Genomic DNA, 17,731 nt, shown 5'->3' on the forward strand with positions numbered 1-17,731 from the left:
TGATGGCGTCGCGACGCACGGCGTCCCTCTTATAGCTAGTCTACAGCCTCCTCACTTCTGACTGCGCGCAACCCCCAAGCCTTATTGTTACGCGCTACGAAGCTCTATAACTGTAGGGTGAATTTGGAGACGGGAACACGATCTACACTTTGTTCGATCTAAAAGAACAAAAATATTCCATTCGAGCCTTTTTGTTATTTTCGTATATTTATAGCATTTTTGAATTAAAAGTAAAAATGTCAAAAAATTGATATTCTTTCGTTAAAACATTTATATTTGTATTTTTAAAATTTGATTTGAAATATTCCCCCTCTCCACAAATTCATTAAGCGATCGATACTTCAACGATCATGAGTTTCAATATTTTTTCTAAGATTATCTTTTTTAGTTTTCCCAGTTTTGGGAAGATTTTTTATTCCTTGATCAATTTTTTATATATATAATATATATATATATATATATATATATATATATATATATATATAGTTTTGAGAAGATTTTTTTATTCCTTGATCAATTTTTTATATATATAATATATATATATATATATATATATATATTATATATATAAAAAATTGATTTGGGAAAACTAAAAAAGATATATATATATATATATATATATATATATATATATACGACAGAAGATTAAATAAAAAATTTTATAAATACACAATAATAAATATAATGAATTAGCAATTCAAAAGCACAAACTTATTTCTCTTTTTTTTCAAATTTTAACAAATTCATATTTGTTATTCATTGATTATAGAAAGCTCATACAATACATACCTTGATATAAGCTTTGCACGTATCACAAGCGAATGTCAAAGGGAACAGGAATTATCGACAGATCCTTTCGTAGATGCGAAAATCACTATATCGCAACGTTTTGTGTCGATATGTATTGTATCGCCATGCCAGGAAGAGAACGGGTTGACATTTTAAATGTTCTTTGATATTAATGTTTATAACGATGTTCGTAATCATGAGGCAGAAATACAGGACACGCGTCATCCTGTCAGTGGACGATCGCTCGATTAGCGCACTTTATCAATGTTATACACATATATATTATATATATTATATACTATACGTGTGTGTGTGTGTGTGTGTGTGTGTGTGTGTGTATAGCTTTCGTCCCGACACGATGTTATTTCGTCCAACTTTAATCTCCAAGCTATAATCGAGATCGATGACGGCGGCGAAGAGTCGTCGCCCGTTGTTCAAGGCAACGTCCGTAAGCTTTATAAATGATTTCCTTTTCGTAACGAAAACTAAGACAAGGCATATTATTATGTTTTCTTTACGCTTGAGCTAGAAGCGTAATTGAATGCGAACGGAGTCCGTGATGAAAACCGTTATAATATTGACTGTGATGAATATTTCATTGATGAGGACCTAAGGAAAAATTCGAAACTAATACTTTAAATAAGTAGTACCCCGCAATATTATAGCCGCAAATAATCACGCATTGTGAAAATAATGTGTCGCACAAATATTTGCCGATATAACAATCTGGATTATAAAAATGTATAAATGCAATCTTAAATATAACTACACATACACAATACTACTAACTTGATAGATAAATATGCAATCCAATAAAATTTATGTAAAATATATAATTCGGAAATAAATCAAATTTTATAGTAATTATTTATATTATTTTATACAATCACAGAAAGAGGTATTGATACAAGGATACTGACTGATAATCGCTCATTTATTAACGGATCTATCCTCTATGCATTAAAATACAGAAATACAAAAGCAAATATCGGTCAATATCTCAATTCCGATTTTTTTACACACGATAGAATCATGTTTAATCTATAGACGTCAAAATCGCTTTGCTTGACGGTATCTATTTAGATGTAAATGGTGGTCATTGTATAAGCATGCTTTCCCATAGAATTAGTTAAACACGAAAATGCGACATATCTCGACGACATTTGTGAATAATCGCAACTGTTCGTGACAGCCACGATTGTTACCTGCTGTAAGCCATTAAATTGCGGTAGAGTATAACATAAATGTTAATTTTCAACATACATGTAACTTAGTTACATAAATATTAGTATTATAGTACTTTATAAGACAATCTGTATCGAAACAATATCAGTTGTTAATATTATTATATAAGTAATTTGTATTTTTATCTTTATATTATAACTAATGAGTGTCATCCGTGTATATAAATACGAAAAAGAATTTTATTATTTTCAAACATGTATACGCTCTGGTACTCGTAATGTAGTCGCGTTTGGGTGTATTCCTACAAAATAATAATCTTTTTCTCTTATATTTATCAGACATGAAAACGACGTTTTCATATGACAGACTGTATATCCTCGACGAGATTCACATGCCCGAATAAAACAGAATGCAAACGGATTCTCATGTTTACGATTAAACGATGATCATGAAGATGAAAATAAACTGCATAAATATAATACAGTCTATTTATGGATCTATCAGTAATACAATTGCCGATTTACAATTCTACTGCCATAGATAAATCAATATGTGGGTGTCGGCGACCTAAAAATCTATAAAATTATAAACATTTTCAAATATCTATCCTTTGCAATGTGATTGCAATTTCTATTCATAAATTATATTATTAAATAAATAATATTATTAAATCTGTAAAAATTAAGTTTGAAATTAATATTCTAAAAAAATTTGGAAGAGGAAAATATTTTATTAAAAAAACAAAAAATTATTTTTCAAGTTTGTCAACGGATGACACTCGGACACGCCTTTCTATTATACGCTATATGATAATTAGCGTAGCATCAAATATTGTAGAATGCTTTGCATGATCAAATAGCTTGCAGCGAAATGTAAATGTGCGGTAATGGAGAAAATGTCTCGAAGGTAAATTCTTGTTGTATGATTGTTAATAAAATTCAAGAGCACTACCATGAATAATTCAATTTCAGGAAATACTCCCGATTGTGCTATCTTGTTTTACTCTCTATTTTATCGACGAAAGTACAATGCGCGTCGCGTTGGAACTTTCTCGAATGACTTGTACTTAAAATTTCACTTGGCAAAGAACTAAGGACGCGGAGGCATATATAACGGATAATGTTCTTGATCCTCGTTGGGAAGTACCTGATGACTTCTGTCATGCCAACCATCCGAGACGTGATATAATCCGTAATTAACGCCACTAGTAGCTATCTTTTTCAGACCTTGTATGCTGGATAATATAAGAGCCATTTTGGCGAGTATCAGGGCTTTACCACCCAACACCGCAAGGAATTGAAAACCCATCGGCACTAGAATCGTACCTATCAACAGCAGGCCCATCATCATCAGCGGAAACACGTGATTCTTACGACGGTAACGGCGTTTCCGACCTATGGGACGCAAATTTAACTTTAAATTATCATTAAGTTTCATGGTTTGTGTGCGTTATGAAGCACGTTATATGACTCACCCTGAACGATATTATTATCCAGATTTTGTGCGGACATCGGACTGTTAGCAGCTGCATTAAATATACGATCGACGTCAATTTTAAAAGCGTGAGTCCGCAGGACGCGTGTCATTCGATTCCAGATGATTGCCGACCAACTGATATCCTCCTCTTCTAACTCATCAGCAGAATCATCTCTGTCGAAAATCGCTGCGCGTATTTTAATCGCAAATATAATTTTATTTAAAGGGCTTGCAACAACGATATGTTAAATTAAACGTAATAATATTATAAACTTCGTGAATACTTAATATTCCTCTTTACAAAATTCACTACAATCTGCATCTTCGAAAGAAATCAATTTTTAATCGCACAATTGACATTATCAATTAACTGCAAAATTATGCACTTCCTTTAGTGTGTCACTCGGCACATTGTTATTCCAAACCCTTATATGCGTAATTAATTTTATAATGTATATATAATTAATTTTATAATGTATTTCTTAATGATATTCATTGTATCTTATGTAATTTCAATAAAGCATTTAAGGATAAATCTGCATATTAACGACCTCACCGATTTCAATAATCTTGACATAATGACTCTGAATCATCTCCAATGAATTTTAATCGTCGCTCGTTATTTGTTAAAAAATTATTAACAAAAGTTTAAAAAATAACGTCTTTTTTCTACTATGTAAAACAAGAATGTTCTGTTTTAAAATATATTTTTACAACTTTTCACGCAAAGCGACTCTCACCTTACCTCCCTGCAGGAGGAGAGATGAGATGGGAGTCGCTTCGCGTGGAAAGTTGTAAAATATATTTTAAAACAGAAAATTAATTTTATATAGTAGAAAAGAGACATTATTTTTCAAAATAATGTCTCTTTTGTGTTAATAACTTTTTAATGAATGACGAGCGACGGCTAAAACTTGACGGTCACTCAGTGTCATGACAATATGTGTCAAGATCATTGAAATCTGTGAGGTAGTCATAATATGCAGTTTTACCAAGCAAAAGCATGTCAGAGATACGTAATAAACATTTTTCTCTCTTCTGATATATTTCCAATATTATGAAAAGTAATTGAAAGAGTTGAATGTAAGGTTGAACTTTGATACACGCTTTGAACACGCGATAACGCATTCTTCCGAAATTCAACGAATTCTGATATAATATTACAATCTTATCTGCAGCACGCTTCAATGCATATTAATCTACTATACAGCAAACTTCGATAAAATTCCTTTAACAATATCTCCCTGATTCGCATACCTTTAGCCTTGAGCTTTTATCGGACAGAATTCTATTTCTGATCTACTTCCCTACTGTGCCTAACTTGTTCTCTCTTTTTCTCTCTTCTTCTCTTTAATTTACGGATAATTAGATATAGATTATAATAATCAACTCACTTATATTCTGTATTGTTTTCATCGTTTGAATGAAGTCGTATCAGATCGACTCCGTTGAATATCGTAATAACATCATCGTCGAGGAGAGTATCCAAAGTGTCAATGGCTCTCTGCTGCACGCATCTTCTAAAAATGTCCAATAATTCATCCTGATCGGAGCTGTTTTGCGTCACTGATGGACAATTCTTGATTATGGATCGTAACTCAGAGTACCATTTTGTTTTATCGTCACAGCCGGCCCTTACGACTGCAGTCAGCATGAAGGCGAGGACGTGGAAAGCACGAGGGTGCATCTGTATTTAGACGCATATGAGTCTCTCAGGACCAATAATATCAATATGGGTTAGTGACGCAATTTGTTCGCGTTTTCTCTTTTTTTTTTATATGATGTCTTTCCTGAAAATCAATTTTATTCGCCTAATCTAAACTGTACACTTTTGTTAAGCTGCAAGCAAATTCCGTGGACAATTTTGCAACAATTTTTTTTAACAAAAATGTAACAACTATTAAAGAAATATGTAGTTTAAAGAAATTTCGCGATACTATATATACAAATGTTATATTAATACTTGTAAATTTTCTTTTACGAAATTTACAAAATTTAGAAAGAATAATCTGAGAGGAAAGTCATAAGAAAAACAAGTATTATTTTTTAAAATTGGAATGTTGCCATAAGGAAGTACTTTTGTCAAATTTAAATTTAATTAAAAAGTTCAAGATTCTTTTATTTACTTTATTTCTTTTGTTTTTTTGAAAAGAAAAATTATTTATAAATGAATATTAAATGAATAATATTATCACAACTTGAAGACTAATGAAATTAAAAAAAATATTGGCTGCGTTCGGAAATGTCGCTTGGATGCCTCCGATGCATCATCTGTCCTTGTTTAATATTTAATGTTAAAATTAATAGCAGCCATTGTAGAATAAATATTATTCATCAAAAGATTTTTGATAATATTCTCTGCACGTATTTCAGTTTTTCTGCCTTATTTTTTTCTCATCCATAAAACAATTTCTATGTCAGTGTATCTTTGTATATTTTACTTATTTTTTTCTTCGATTTTTTTGACTTACGTGTGTAAATTATTAAATAAAACAACAAAACAATATTACAACAACAAAGATATGTATTTCATAGTTATAAATTCGAAAGTGATGGAAAGAATATCAAAACTTTTTTTTCGAGAAGAGATATTAACAGTCTTCTGATCAAATACATAATATTTTCACAGCATTTAATTTACAATATATATTAGAAAAATAGTATTTTTGAATAAGCACAAACGTAATTTTAACTTTTTTTTCTATATAGTTATTTTTACTATTAGCATTATTATTAATTAATCCTGTCTAATTATTATCAAGTTTCTCATCTTTTACTGATTAATATTATAAAAATGCTAAAATATTAATAATAATGTTTTAGCGATTTTTCTGTTAAAAGTGTGTGTCATCTTCGATGTATACTCAAATAAATCAATTGAAAGCTGAAGTCGATCAAAAAATTTTAAAAACAGAATCCGGAAAAGGCAGAGCTTGATTCAAATTCACATAAATATCCTTAAAGAGCTTTACCTGGAAAAATCTGCACTCCTCCGGAAACCACTTCACGAACAGACACGTCGTGGTATACTGTGGAAGACGGTCGTGCGGGCAGTGCATTGCGTACATTTATACGTGCAGAAAATAGACTATGATGCCGTGCAGGTAGTCATTACGAGTCATCGAAGGGCATCAAGGTAGCGGTCAAAAGGCGGCCGGACTTTACGCTCGACCGACCGCTCTCCGCAATCACTGGCAAAAACTATGTTAGTACTTACTGCCCGTATGATCCGGATATTACTATTTTTTTCCCCAATATAATGGATAGAATCCACCGATTTCCGCCGCAGAAAAAGTATTTCAATATGATAAATATCCATATGTGAAAATATACTAAAAGGAAGAGAAACCTTCTTTTTTTTAGAGAAATCTGTGACAATTAAGTCATTTAAAAAAAAATTAATATTTTATATGAAAAAAGAGAATTTCTAAGATCATAATTTCCAAGATCAATATGAGAAACGCTGTGCATGTTTCTACATTGGAAAAATACATACGAAATTCTATAATACATAAAATTAAGAAGTTGAAAAAAACCATTCAAAGTATTGAGAATATAAAATGTTTTTGCTCTATTAATTATTATATGATACTTCAAATAATACCGTACGCGCGATGACGCATAAATTTATATTAGATCGATCCAAAAGCAATCAGGTTAATTGTATATTTTTTCGCAACTGTATGTGCGTGCAATACTAATTTATTAATATTACATATTTGGAATTTATGAACATATATATGCAATCACACGCAAAAAAGTGGGCCACTAAATTTTAGCAAATATTTTTTAATATCTTTAAATAGCGATAAATCATATCGAAATGAATTATATCTCAAATTAAAGCTTGAATATTCCTTGTAATAATCGTGTAAATTAAATTTGAATTACACAAAATATATTACAAAATAGCAGACATTAAATACGGACATAGAAAGATAGGAAAAAATATCTTATTCAAACTATTGCGTGGCTCAGGGAAATTGGCAGCCAAGCACGAAAGTGAATCTTTAAAGGGATGTTGAAGTTATCGATGGAACATCATTTCGTATTTTTCAAACCATTTCGTTTTCCTCAATATTTTGCAATATATAGAATAAAAAAATCCTTTTCCAAAATAAAAGAAAAAAATGTAAATACCTTTGGAAAAGTACAAACTCGTATGAAAATCCCCCGAAAATTGTAAACTATAGTTTTCGGTTACCGTAGATTCTTTCTTCACATAAATGAATGCAAAGATATATCTAAAAAGAACTTTGTACTTTTGAATAATCCTATATTTGAGTAATTTATAAAAATATCATGAGATCTTTAATAGGGCTGTGCCTAGCGAGCGTGCAATGCGTGTATAACACGCAGATAGAAAGCCAGAGATATGTAGCCAAATTCAATATAGCATTAATATGTACCAAACATAGACATAGTATCACTAGACTGCGCATTGTCAGAAATTTGAGGAGTGGGAGAAAAGGACGCACTCAATCGAATCATTAATGTTTTCTTAACATATTGTAAAAATTTATAATTAAAACTTTTGAATGAAAAATGAAATGAATCAAATATTGATGGGATTGACTTACATCATGAAATCTTTAAAATTATATTTGAAATCACATAGAAAAATAATGGAACCTCAATATTTTGCAATATATTATACTTGAAAATAATTTACAAGCAACATTTTCAAATATTGGATTGGAGAAAAAATTCTGCTGTATTTTGTTAGCTTAAAATTATATACAGAATATATTTGTTGCCAAATTTTCGACTATCTGAAAACTTTAAGTTTTTTTAATATTAATATACGTGTTTTATGCTCTTACAACCTCCTTAATTCGCGAATAACTCAAAAACAAAAAATCGTAGAAACATTAAAAAAAAAACCATTTTATAAGGAAAAAACTTTTGTGATATAGATAATCAAAAATTTTCACAAATTTTTTTTTACATGTGACAGACCCACAAAATGAGAAGAAAAATTTCCCTTTTTTACATAAATTCAAAAATATATAATAACCATTCGAAAGTAGATTTCAAGCTTTAAAACTCTTTTTTTTTTAAATTTTTATCATTTTTAACGAAAATATTATATACATAATTTTGAGCTCTAACAAGATGTCACAGAACTCTTTCCACTAAAAATTCATTTCTATGTAAAAATGAAAATAAGAGGTACAATCTGCAATGGCCTTGATAAATGTTAACTAGGTGAACTAGATGATCCTGAACAACATTAAAGAGGTTTAACTGTCGGTCAGATACCTTAGGTAATGCTAATGCTGTAACTTGCAAGCCTTATAACTCGAAAAGTATTTTATGAAAATGAACTTAATTATAGTGTTTTGAAAAACTCTTGAGATAAGCTATAAGAATATCTAATGAAAGATGGAGGTTTCCATTTAAAAAATTCATGTTGAGCTTGATCTGACCTTGGTAGTGCCCCCCCTATCCAAAATCCGTTATTTTCACCTTCTTTTCCCTAAAAAACCTATAACTTATATCCATATAAAACTTTTTCTTGTATCTCTCTTAGTTTCTGAGATATTCACCTGAGGCGATTAAAATGCCTCACCCTGTATATTGATTATTTAAAAGATCAAGTTTTAAAAATCTAGTTAAAAAATTTATTATAAATTAATTTGTCGATAACATTTAAAATACAAAAATCATCATTCTTTGCATATTATGATCAAAATTAAATAAATTATTAATGACCTATTGATTGCAATTCTAAAATGCAATTGATTCAGTTAATTTTGTCTAATTGTCAAATAATCAGTAACTTAAAATATAAAAATTGTAAGAACAGAATACAGATATCTTGATATTTTAAATAATTTACAAAATTCTAATCAGAGTTATGTAAGACGATTTTTCAGGTTTATCAGTTCAATTCATAATGGGATTTTTAATTATTATAAATATCTTATAGCGAATTCGATCGGGCGTACTAGTGAGCATTGGTACATATTAAATCCATTGTACTCTGATTATCAGTGAGTAAAAGTGAAATAAAAATATTTTGAATTATAAAATACATACTTCATCTAATAATAGCATAATAAAGCGTATTATTTTATAGTTTAACTGATTTCCATATTTATAATAAACACATTTGTACATCAATTTACGATGGCTTTAACATGCAATGAGTCTGCTAATCGATTTCGCTATTAAATACAATAATCCTTTATTTATTAATTGATATATAAAAATATTCAGTCTTTTTTTAAATATTGTATGTACAAATTGCCAGAAAGAGAAAGAAAGAAAAACTCTGATAAATGCGATACCTGTATGTTATGTCTTACAAATATAAGAATTATAACTGCACACCGAATAATTGTCCTCTGGTATCGACTCGCAGTCCTCGTGGCCATTGGAGACTGCATTCTCATTAGATTTAGTTCTCTTAACACACTTGTTTCTAGGCATACCAGAAGTAATGCACAATTCTAGTAGGGCCAATTCTTCCGTAGAAATCAACGAACCTTCTTCACTAAGAGAACTCACTGAACTGTGTCGCGAAGGCATCGTGTTAGATTTCACTGTGTTGTGATTTTTATATGTATAATCATCGTTGTTTTGAATCCTATTATAAATCGGCATGCATTTCACGTCGCGAGATTGCAAGGGCCTACACAAATTATCGACGAAATTACCATTTTGACTCTCTGTATGACGAAGCGGTGATCTTCGAGCACAATGCGGCGAATTGTTTATCCTTTCGCGCGTACCGTTATCACAATTTTTTAATGTCTGACCGGAGGTTTGTGCTATATTACTGCTTGTTACTTTCCCGGGAAAGTAATTAAAATTGCCGGATACGTTTCTCGTAAAACGCATATCCGTTGTGTTGTTCGCAGATTTGTACGACGGTGAATACAGTGCAGCATTCTTGGGAGAATGAGATTTATTCGCAAAATATGAAACTGAAGGGATGGAAAAATTGTCTGCGCCTTTCAAAGATGATCCAGATTTTTTAGTTGTGGATGTCATTGTCGTAGATGGCATAGAATTTAATGCCTGAAAATTAATTTATATCGCATGTATCAAATATTAGAATATTTATCGAAATATTATATAAAATATTAGTATAAAGCAGAAATATCCCTTATTGGTGTAGTTTTTAATGTGTTCATTCTTTAGCATCTGTTAAGGAGCATATTTTATTTATACATAAATACAACTTACTTTTGGCATACCAGATCTAATGCATTGTGCTAACATGATATCTTCTTCTTCTTCTTCTTCTTCAGAAAGTCCATTATCTTCGAAGGACAAAAGCTTTTTCACCATACTTTTTTTTTGCTCCATACATCTTGGTTGAAAAAATGTTGATGAAGTGGGGGACGACTGTATGTTCGTTGTTGTAAGATTTTCTGTAGTTTGTGCTAACGGCGATCTAATTGACGATGATAAACTGAATCTTGCCTAAAATGTAAATCATCCAATAAATAATAAATAATATAATCAACAACTTATTGCTGTATATAGAACATCCGGCTTAAATGGATACAAAGTTTTCAGTTTTAAAGTAACAACCTTTGGCATTGCAGATTGTATACATTCCGTCAAAATTGCATCGTCATCTGAATGATTCACGCTATCATCTGAAAATTCATCTGGATGTCTCAATGATGCGCTACCCGACGATTTAGGACTCAACATGGAATTTTTATTTCCATGATTTGTTTCAACAGGTGAAGACGACGGTGTGCCACATATGTTAAACTTATGCGAAAGTGTTTCAGATTTTTTAACAAACAGAATATCATTTGGAAGAGGAGTTATTTGTCTCGCCTATAAATAAAAATAACAATAGAATAATTATATGTATAGAGTAGGAAATTTAGATTCAATGGCTTTATTAAATATTAAAAAAAAAGAAAATAATATAATTTATAATAAAGAATTCTTCATCCCATATATACTTCAAAAGACTGATTAAACAATTAAAAGTTTATTAAGTGAAAAGGCATGAGGTTATATAGAAGATTGTAAAAATTCCAAAACAAATAAATACACAAGACTGAAGAAATTAATATAATACCTTAGGTATGCCCGACTGAATGCATTCATCTAATATTTTCTCATCTTCGCCTGAAAGATTGCAATTTTCAACGGACAAGTCATTTCTATGACAATCAATCTCGACTGATTTGTTTTGTTCACATACATTCTTTTCTATGTCCTCCTGTACACTTGGTATTGAAAGCGCAGACAGATTAGATTGAGATCCTACTGGAGAGATATCTGCAGGCGTATCCTCGGTGCAATATATATGTACGGTGTCTGAAGTAACAATCTCCATCACAGTTCTATTTTTTGTAGTACCAACAGACGTTTTAATAGGAGTCACATGTGATTCCAATCTTGAAATAGAATTTCTCTGATATGGCATTAAAATGCTTGGCGATTCTGGTTGAACAGATTTCTGAACGTTCAGAGACTGTCTATATCTGTATAAATATATTTTTAAATAATTTATTTACAAATTATTGCATAAATTCTTTTTCTATAATATATTACCTATTAGTTTGCATTCCCATATTAATACAGGCAGCCAACATATCCTCATCATCTTCATCACCATCACTTACTTGTTCCTCTTTCACATCACTTTCTGAGTTATTTATTTTCATATTAAACATATCTTTCTCAAGTATATGAACTGTATCTTTTTCATTTGTATCAAGTATTCCTTCTACTTTAGAATATATTTTATTAGTATCATTAGGTATTTTAATTTCATCGTCTATTGTAAGAGAGCTCAGACTGGTTGCACTAGAAAATTCAATTGGTGTTGATTCTTCCTTAAAAGTAGCAATGTCATCTTCAAAAACACTATTCCTTGTGACATGCGGTTTAGAAAATACTGCAATAGATAAAATTTAGGCAATTTTTAAATAAACAAACAGTTATATTATTATCATTAGTGATGAATAACATTGCCTACATAAATATTGGACTGACGGTCTTACTGCTTCTTCTTGTATTTTTGATATAAATTCTGTATTGTGGGTTTTATGAGTTCGTGGACTTGGTAAAACTGTTTGTGTGGGTGAGTCAGGCAGCTCACTGGGTGAGACTACGCCACTGGTCCTACGGCTGAAATGAAAAATACAATAGTATATTTTTTTTGTAAAATTGAAGCATTAAAATTAAATTTAAAGTTTAAGATATTTGCTTAGAAAGTTAAAATTAGTAATCTTGGAAATAAAATATAATCACATAGTATAATATTACAATATTAATGCTTAATGTAAATATAACTTTTGTACTTTAGATACTATAATATAATGAATTATACATTTTCAATTTACCTAAAATCACTGATCACAGAACTACGATCATCATGAATGGAATATTGCTCAAAACCACTCAATGAACCAAGTGAACTACAGCGTGAAAACATTAGAGGAGTTTCTTCTGCATAGTAATCTTGGCCACCAAATGTCACCATTTTCCCTGGAATATAATGTAATATCTTTATGTGTTAACTTCATGTATATTTATTAAAATTGTATATAGAAAAATATTTGCATATTTTATCAACTTATTGATTAATATGTAATAAAACCTTCTTTATCTAGTACACGTGGATTATTCTTGTTCTCAAAAGAATTGTTGCTCACTGATGACAATTCAATTTGATTGCTATTCAATCCCACAACATTGTGATCATCATTTTCCAATTCTTCCTTATTTACAGAAGGAGAATTATTTAAATCTTCTTTTGATATAACTCCCGTAATGTTATTCTGAGGAGTCATTGCGCTACTTAAAGAACTAAGCGAATTAGCACGTGAAAAGCCATGGGACGTTTCCTCCTCCTCCTCCTCATAATAACTTACTATCTTCTCTGGAGTTACTTGTCCAGGATTGAGAACTGCAGTATCCTTTGAATTCTCTTCTTCAAGTTCTTTTGTTATTAAACCATCTTGCTCATTGCAATTAAGTGTTTCAGTCTGTTTGATGAAAGACACAGGTATTTTACTGGTTACTTGAATATTCTTTTTTGATATCTTCTTCACAAGTATGTGCTCCTTTATGTCTTCAACTCGGAGATCTGACATGGAAGTAGCTGTGGAGAAGTTAAAAGGAGTTTCATAGGGCGTTCCCTCTGTACAATAAGTCTTGATAGTATCCTCTTGTTCACTGCTAGGAAAATATTCGGTGTTCTGTTTCTCCTCCTCGTCAGTGTCATCCTCGGCGTATCGCAAGCTATAATCTGTAGGCTGATCAAGATCGGTTTCGGCATAATCACCAAATAGGTCCACCTTGTTGTCATGCTTGTGGAATTCCTTTTTTGAAACATGGCTTGCTTGTGATTCGTCAGCTAGGTGTTCGTTTTGTGTCGGAGCATTTCTCTCAATATATTTCTTGCTGTAATCAACTGGTTGATCGTTCACATCCTCGTCGTATGTTTCTACATCATTTATGTCCATACTGATGATAGCAAGAGAGTTTTGACAGCAAGGTTCTAATCAAGATACATTGTGATTTTGACTTGAACTTTCTAAAAGAAAGCAATTGTCAAAAGTAATTTGCACATTACAATAACTTGCACACTACCAATGTTGTGATGAGATTAGTGGAAAAAAAAAAATTGAATAATCGAGAATCATTCTCCATCAATATTCTCCATTCCTAAAGTCTTCCAACACTTTCACCGTTTTTCTGTAAAAAAAAGGAGAGGAGGGGAATTATTATAAATAAACATAATTGTATAAACATTACAAAAATAAACTGAGCGTCTCTTACTTTACATCAAATATTTTTGATACATTCGGGGAGGCGCTATTAGCGCTACTTCTGTCATTTATCTTCGTTGTTTATTAGATGTAAAATAAGTTAAAACAAGGATAGAACACAATAGCGCACCTTTTAATTTGCTTGATAAAGCCAAAATAAATAAAGAAAACGATTTTTTACTTTTTCACGCTTGCACAATAACGTTAAGTCCGGATCTACAATTGTCTAGTTTACATCGTGCACTCGATACACGTACTAACTAGTTACTTTCTATTAAATTATTTTAATTTCAGCGATGTATTCAGAGAATGATGTACTAAATTGATACAATATGCATTAAAATGAATAATTAAATACACATATTGTACATATTATATGTTATATGTTTCATCAAAATTAAGATCATTCAATAGAAAGTTACTAGTATGGCCAAGTGCACGATGTAAACTAGGCCATTGGCTTATGGTGTGTTCGATTTGCTTATAACTTTTTCGGCCCAATCGGGTTTGCACTAACTTGAGTTAGAAAATGTTTCCGTGTTTAGGCCAGTAAGCGGTGTACGTTCCATCATTCGCTGAGCGCTACATAATTTCACGGCCTAAACACGGCATTATTAGCATAATAAATAAGTAAGATAGATCTCTTAAAGATTATCTATAGTAGATAAAGTTATTTTACGTTACGAATTATAACAAATAAACATATTAATGATAGATTAATCCCTTTTTTGCTCAGTGTCGTCAGAGCGGTCGTCGCTTCTGAATGCACTAATGGCTGTGTTCAGTGGACTCAACAGTTGGGTGAGCACTCGCTGTTATTGGTGTATTTTTTTAGATCAGCATTTTGGATCTGAAAAAAATACGTCAATAGCAGCAAGCGTTCACTCAACTGTTGAGTCCGCTGAACGCAGTCAATGATCAAGGAAACAAGATGTATTGTATTAATCTTGGATGTACTAGATGGGGTGAAAAGTAACCTCCTTGACCGCCAGAATGCGCCACTACTGCAAAAAAGTTTATGGTGCCTTGTAGTCCGTTCATATTTAGGCAGACATGCCAAGTGGCAGTGCGATACTGCCCTTAGTTTTGTTTTGAGAGCTGATTGTTGTTGACGTGTTTGCGAAAACGATTTTCGTTCTCTCATAAAACATTATTTTTTGAGAGGCAAAACGGCGAAGGAAACAAAAGAAAAGTTGGATAAATATTATGTGGCTAATACTCCGTCAGATTACACCGTCAAATATTGGTTTCGAGAGTTTCGTGGTGGCCGCAACTCCACTACCGATGAAGTCCGCAGCGGCAGGCCCTCCGATGCGGTTACCGAGGAAAATGTCAAAAAAATACATGAAATGGTGTTGGCTGACCGGAAAGTGAAGGTGCGCGAGCTAGCAGATGCTACAAAGATTAGTACTGAGCGAACACGCCATATTTTGGGCGAGATTCTGCATAAGAAAAAAATTTTTTTCATTCCCAAGGAGGTTACTTTTCACCCCACCTAGTACAGTAGGAGAGTGAATTGTGGCTTAAATTTGATTGGCTATTCTAATATGCCAACGCTATTATACGCAGAAAATGCATTGTGGCCAAAATTTGATTGGTTGTTTTGAGTATATAGGAAAGAAAGAGAACAAAGGATTTAAATTGATATTAATGGATAAATCATTTTTTTATGCATAATACGTTATGCAAGATTCTGTTCTTCCGCCCTAATGCTACAAATGTTTTGAAGCATTCTTTGTTATTGGTCAATTCAAAAAATTGTTTTGTTTTTTTATTGAAATGCTTCAAGTAGCGTTTTTGATTTTAGTGGATCTGCATCGATTTGCAGGGTTGAATTAATGTTCTACATTGGTGACGTTACACGCTCTACCAATAGTAGAGCAAACTTTAACTTCACCCTTTGTTTGGACAGGCTTATGGCTTCTGCACAAAGAACGCGGCAACGCTTGTCGCGCGACGGAAATTGGCAGCGATCAATCACGTCTCGCTTGTTCGGAAGTAATATATAATTTTCATCGCGAGACAAAAGTTGAACTCAATTCAACTTGCCGCGCGGTGGAAGTAATACATCATTTCTAGAAATTTTGCATGGTGAGGCAGACTTAAGCCTATTCTATAATGTGCTTTTTTCTTGTTTCTTGTTTTTTTACCTTTTGCTTTTAACTCCTTTGCAACCGTTTTATCGACAATCGTATTTCTTACTTATATATTTTTTATTTTTTTCGAAGTTGATTAACTCTTATCTCAGGCGATATAAAACAAAAAAATCGAATAAAAAACAAAAAGAAAAGATGTAAAAAATAGCAAAAAGCAAGAAACTGGAAAAAGCATATTGTAGAACAGGCTTTAAGAACATAGAATTATTACCCTAACAAGGTAATAATTACCCTAACAGGGCTATATTACCCTAACAACATAAACGTCGATATGTCGATTGTAATTTGACTTTGTTAAGTCAGGCCTTTAGAATCGACTGTAAGTCGACTTTGTAGACTTTACAATATCGACTTCCAATATCGACTTTAGGACGTCTAGTGTGATTTATGCTTACAAAGCTTAAATGGAATCATTTCGTCCTTGTTGTTTAACTATAATTAAAGATGAATGCTGTTCATGAGCGTTGTGGGCATGAATCGGATCATAGCGTTGTGGGCATGAATCGGACCTAGAATAGTTGACTTAAAGTTGGCTTACAGTCGTCTTTAAAGTGGGATTGTTAGAGACGTCTTCAAGTCGTCTAAAGTCGACTTACGGACGTCCATTTTTCAGACGTTTAGAAACTATAATCGACTCAGAGTCGACTTTGTGCTGTCAAGGAGGCGATATAAAACAAAAAAACCGAATAAGAAGCAAAAAGACAAGATATAAAAAATAACAAAAAGCAAGAAACTGGAAACAAAAAGCACATTGTAGGCTTTAAGAACATAGAATTATTAGTGCAATAACTTCCGCGCGACAAGCGTTGCCGCGTTCTGTGTGCAGGAGCCATTAGAGATACAAAATTACTATCTTGGAAAATTACTATCTGTTTCTTTCAATCTCAGAAAACTCCAGTTATTTTTGATATAAAAAAAATGCAACTATGGGGTCATCTAAAAAGTATCCGCGGTTTTTTGTCACTAAATGGTGTTGACCATCAACACCATCTAATGACAAAAAACCGCGGATACTTTTTAGATGACCCAATATATTGGCCTAGTTTCCACCAAGGGTTTAAACCGGATCAGAATATAAGAACCAACCAAGTCGAACATTCTCCTGTCGTTCGACTGTAACAGAGGAATACTCGACTGTAATTGGTTGATTCTTACATTCTTACATTCCGGTTTAAACCTTCGATGGAAACTAGGCCACTGATACGAAGAGGCCTCTTGTGTATTACGAAATAATGTGTTGGCCGGCTCAGCGGGACGCATTGGATTGGTTGGCCTACGCTTAGAAGCTTACACGATAGGCCGTTCGTATCATATACGTGATTGGCGCGTTGATGGGTGGTTAGGCGGAGGCGGAGGCTCTATCGATTT

At 32.1% G+C, this 17,731-nt stretch overlaps 2 protein-coding genes across 4 annotated transcripts; both read right to left on the reverse strand.

Annotated features, from left to right (window-relative positions):
• Positions 1–1,702: 1,702 nt before the first annotated feature.
• Positions 1,703–7,802, reverse strand: Osi23 (DUF1676 domain-containing protein Osi23). Of its 2 annotated transcripts, none has more exons than XM_011057224.2 (4): positions 6,423–7,802; positions 4,845–5,137; positions 3,449–3,624; positions 1,703–3,368 (listed from the first exon to the last, which is right to left on the reverse strand). In XM_011057224.2, the coding sequence occupies exons 1-4, from the start codon at positions 6,516–6,518 to the stop codon at positions 3,064–3,066; spliced, it is 870 nt and encodes a 289-aa protein (XP_011055526.1). In that variant the 5' UTR covers positions 6,519–7,802; the 3' UTR covers positions 1,703–3,063. The 2 variants fall into 2 exon arrangements, with proteins under 2 accessions (XP_011055526.1, XP_011055527.1); XM_011057225.2 differs by having other exon boundaries at positions 4,845–5,240; positions 6,423–6,510.
• Positions 7,803–7,946: 144 nt separating this feature from the next.
• LOC105146750 (uncharacterized) lies at positions 7,947–14,668 on the reverse strand. Of its 2 annotated transcripts, none has more exons than XM_087403326.1 (9): positions 14,338–14,668; positions 13,034–14,133; positions 12,777–12,921; positions 12,410–12,561; positions 11,983–12,328; positions 11,504–11,912; positions 10,996–11,253; positions 10,645–10,884; positions 7,947–10,476 (listed from the first exon to the last, which is right to left on the reverse strand). In XM_087403326.1, exons 2-9 carry the CDS (start codon positions 13,899–13,901, stop codon positions 9,751–9,753), a joined length of 3,144 nt encoding a protein of 1,047 aa, XP_087259452.1. In that variant the 5' UTR covers positions 13,902–14,133; positions 14,338–14,668; the 3' UTR covers positions 7,947–9,750. The 2 variants fall into 2 exon arrangements, with proteins under 2 accessions (XP_087259452.1, XP_011055525.1); XM_011057223.2 differs by having other exon boundaries at positions 14,218–14,668.
• Positions 14,669–17,731: the final 3,063 nt, after the last annotated feature.

This window comes from Acromyrmex echinatior, chromosome 2 (assembly GCF_024713525.1).
Source record: "Acromyrmex echinatior isolate Ae372 chromosome 2, ASM2471352v2, whole genome shotgun sequence".
Lineage (NCBI taxonomy): Eukaryota > Metazoa > Arthropoda > Insecta > Hymenoptera > Formicidae > Acromyrmex > Acromyrmex echinatior.

Excerpts from the sequence above, each read along its gene's own strand:
- Osi23 (XM_011057224.2), bottom strand. The coding sequence starts at position 6,518 with ATGTACGCAATGCACTGCCCGCACGACCGTCTTCCACAGTATACCACG. Across the intron at positions 3,625-4,844 it reads GAAAACAATACAGAATATAA|AGATGATTCTGCTGATGAGT; the intron begins GTGAGTTGATTA and ends GATTTTCGACAG. Across the intron at positions 3,369-3,448 it reads GGATAATAATATCGTTCAGG|GTCGGAAACGCCGTTACCGT; the intron begins GTGAGTCATATA and ends TGCGTCCCATAG.
- LOC105146750 (XM_087403326.1), bottom strand. The coding sequence starts at position 13,901 with ATGGACATAAATGATGTAGAAACATACGACGAGGATGTGAACGATCAA. Across the intron at positions 12,922-13,033 it reads ACGTGTACTAGATAAAGAAG|GGAAAATGGTGACATTTGGT; the intron begins GTTTTATTACAT and ends ATTATATTCCAG. Across the intron at positions 12,562-12,776 it reads TCTGTGATCAGTGATTTTAG|CCGTAGGACCAGTGGCGTAG; the intron begins GTAAATTGAAAA and ends TTTTCATTTCAG.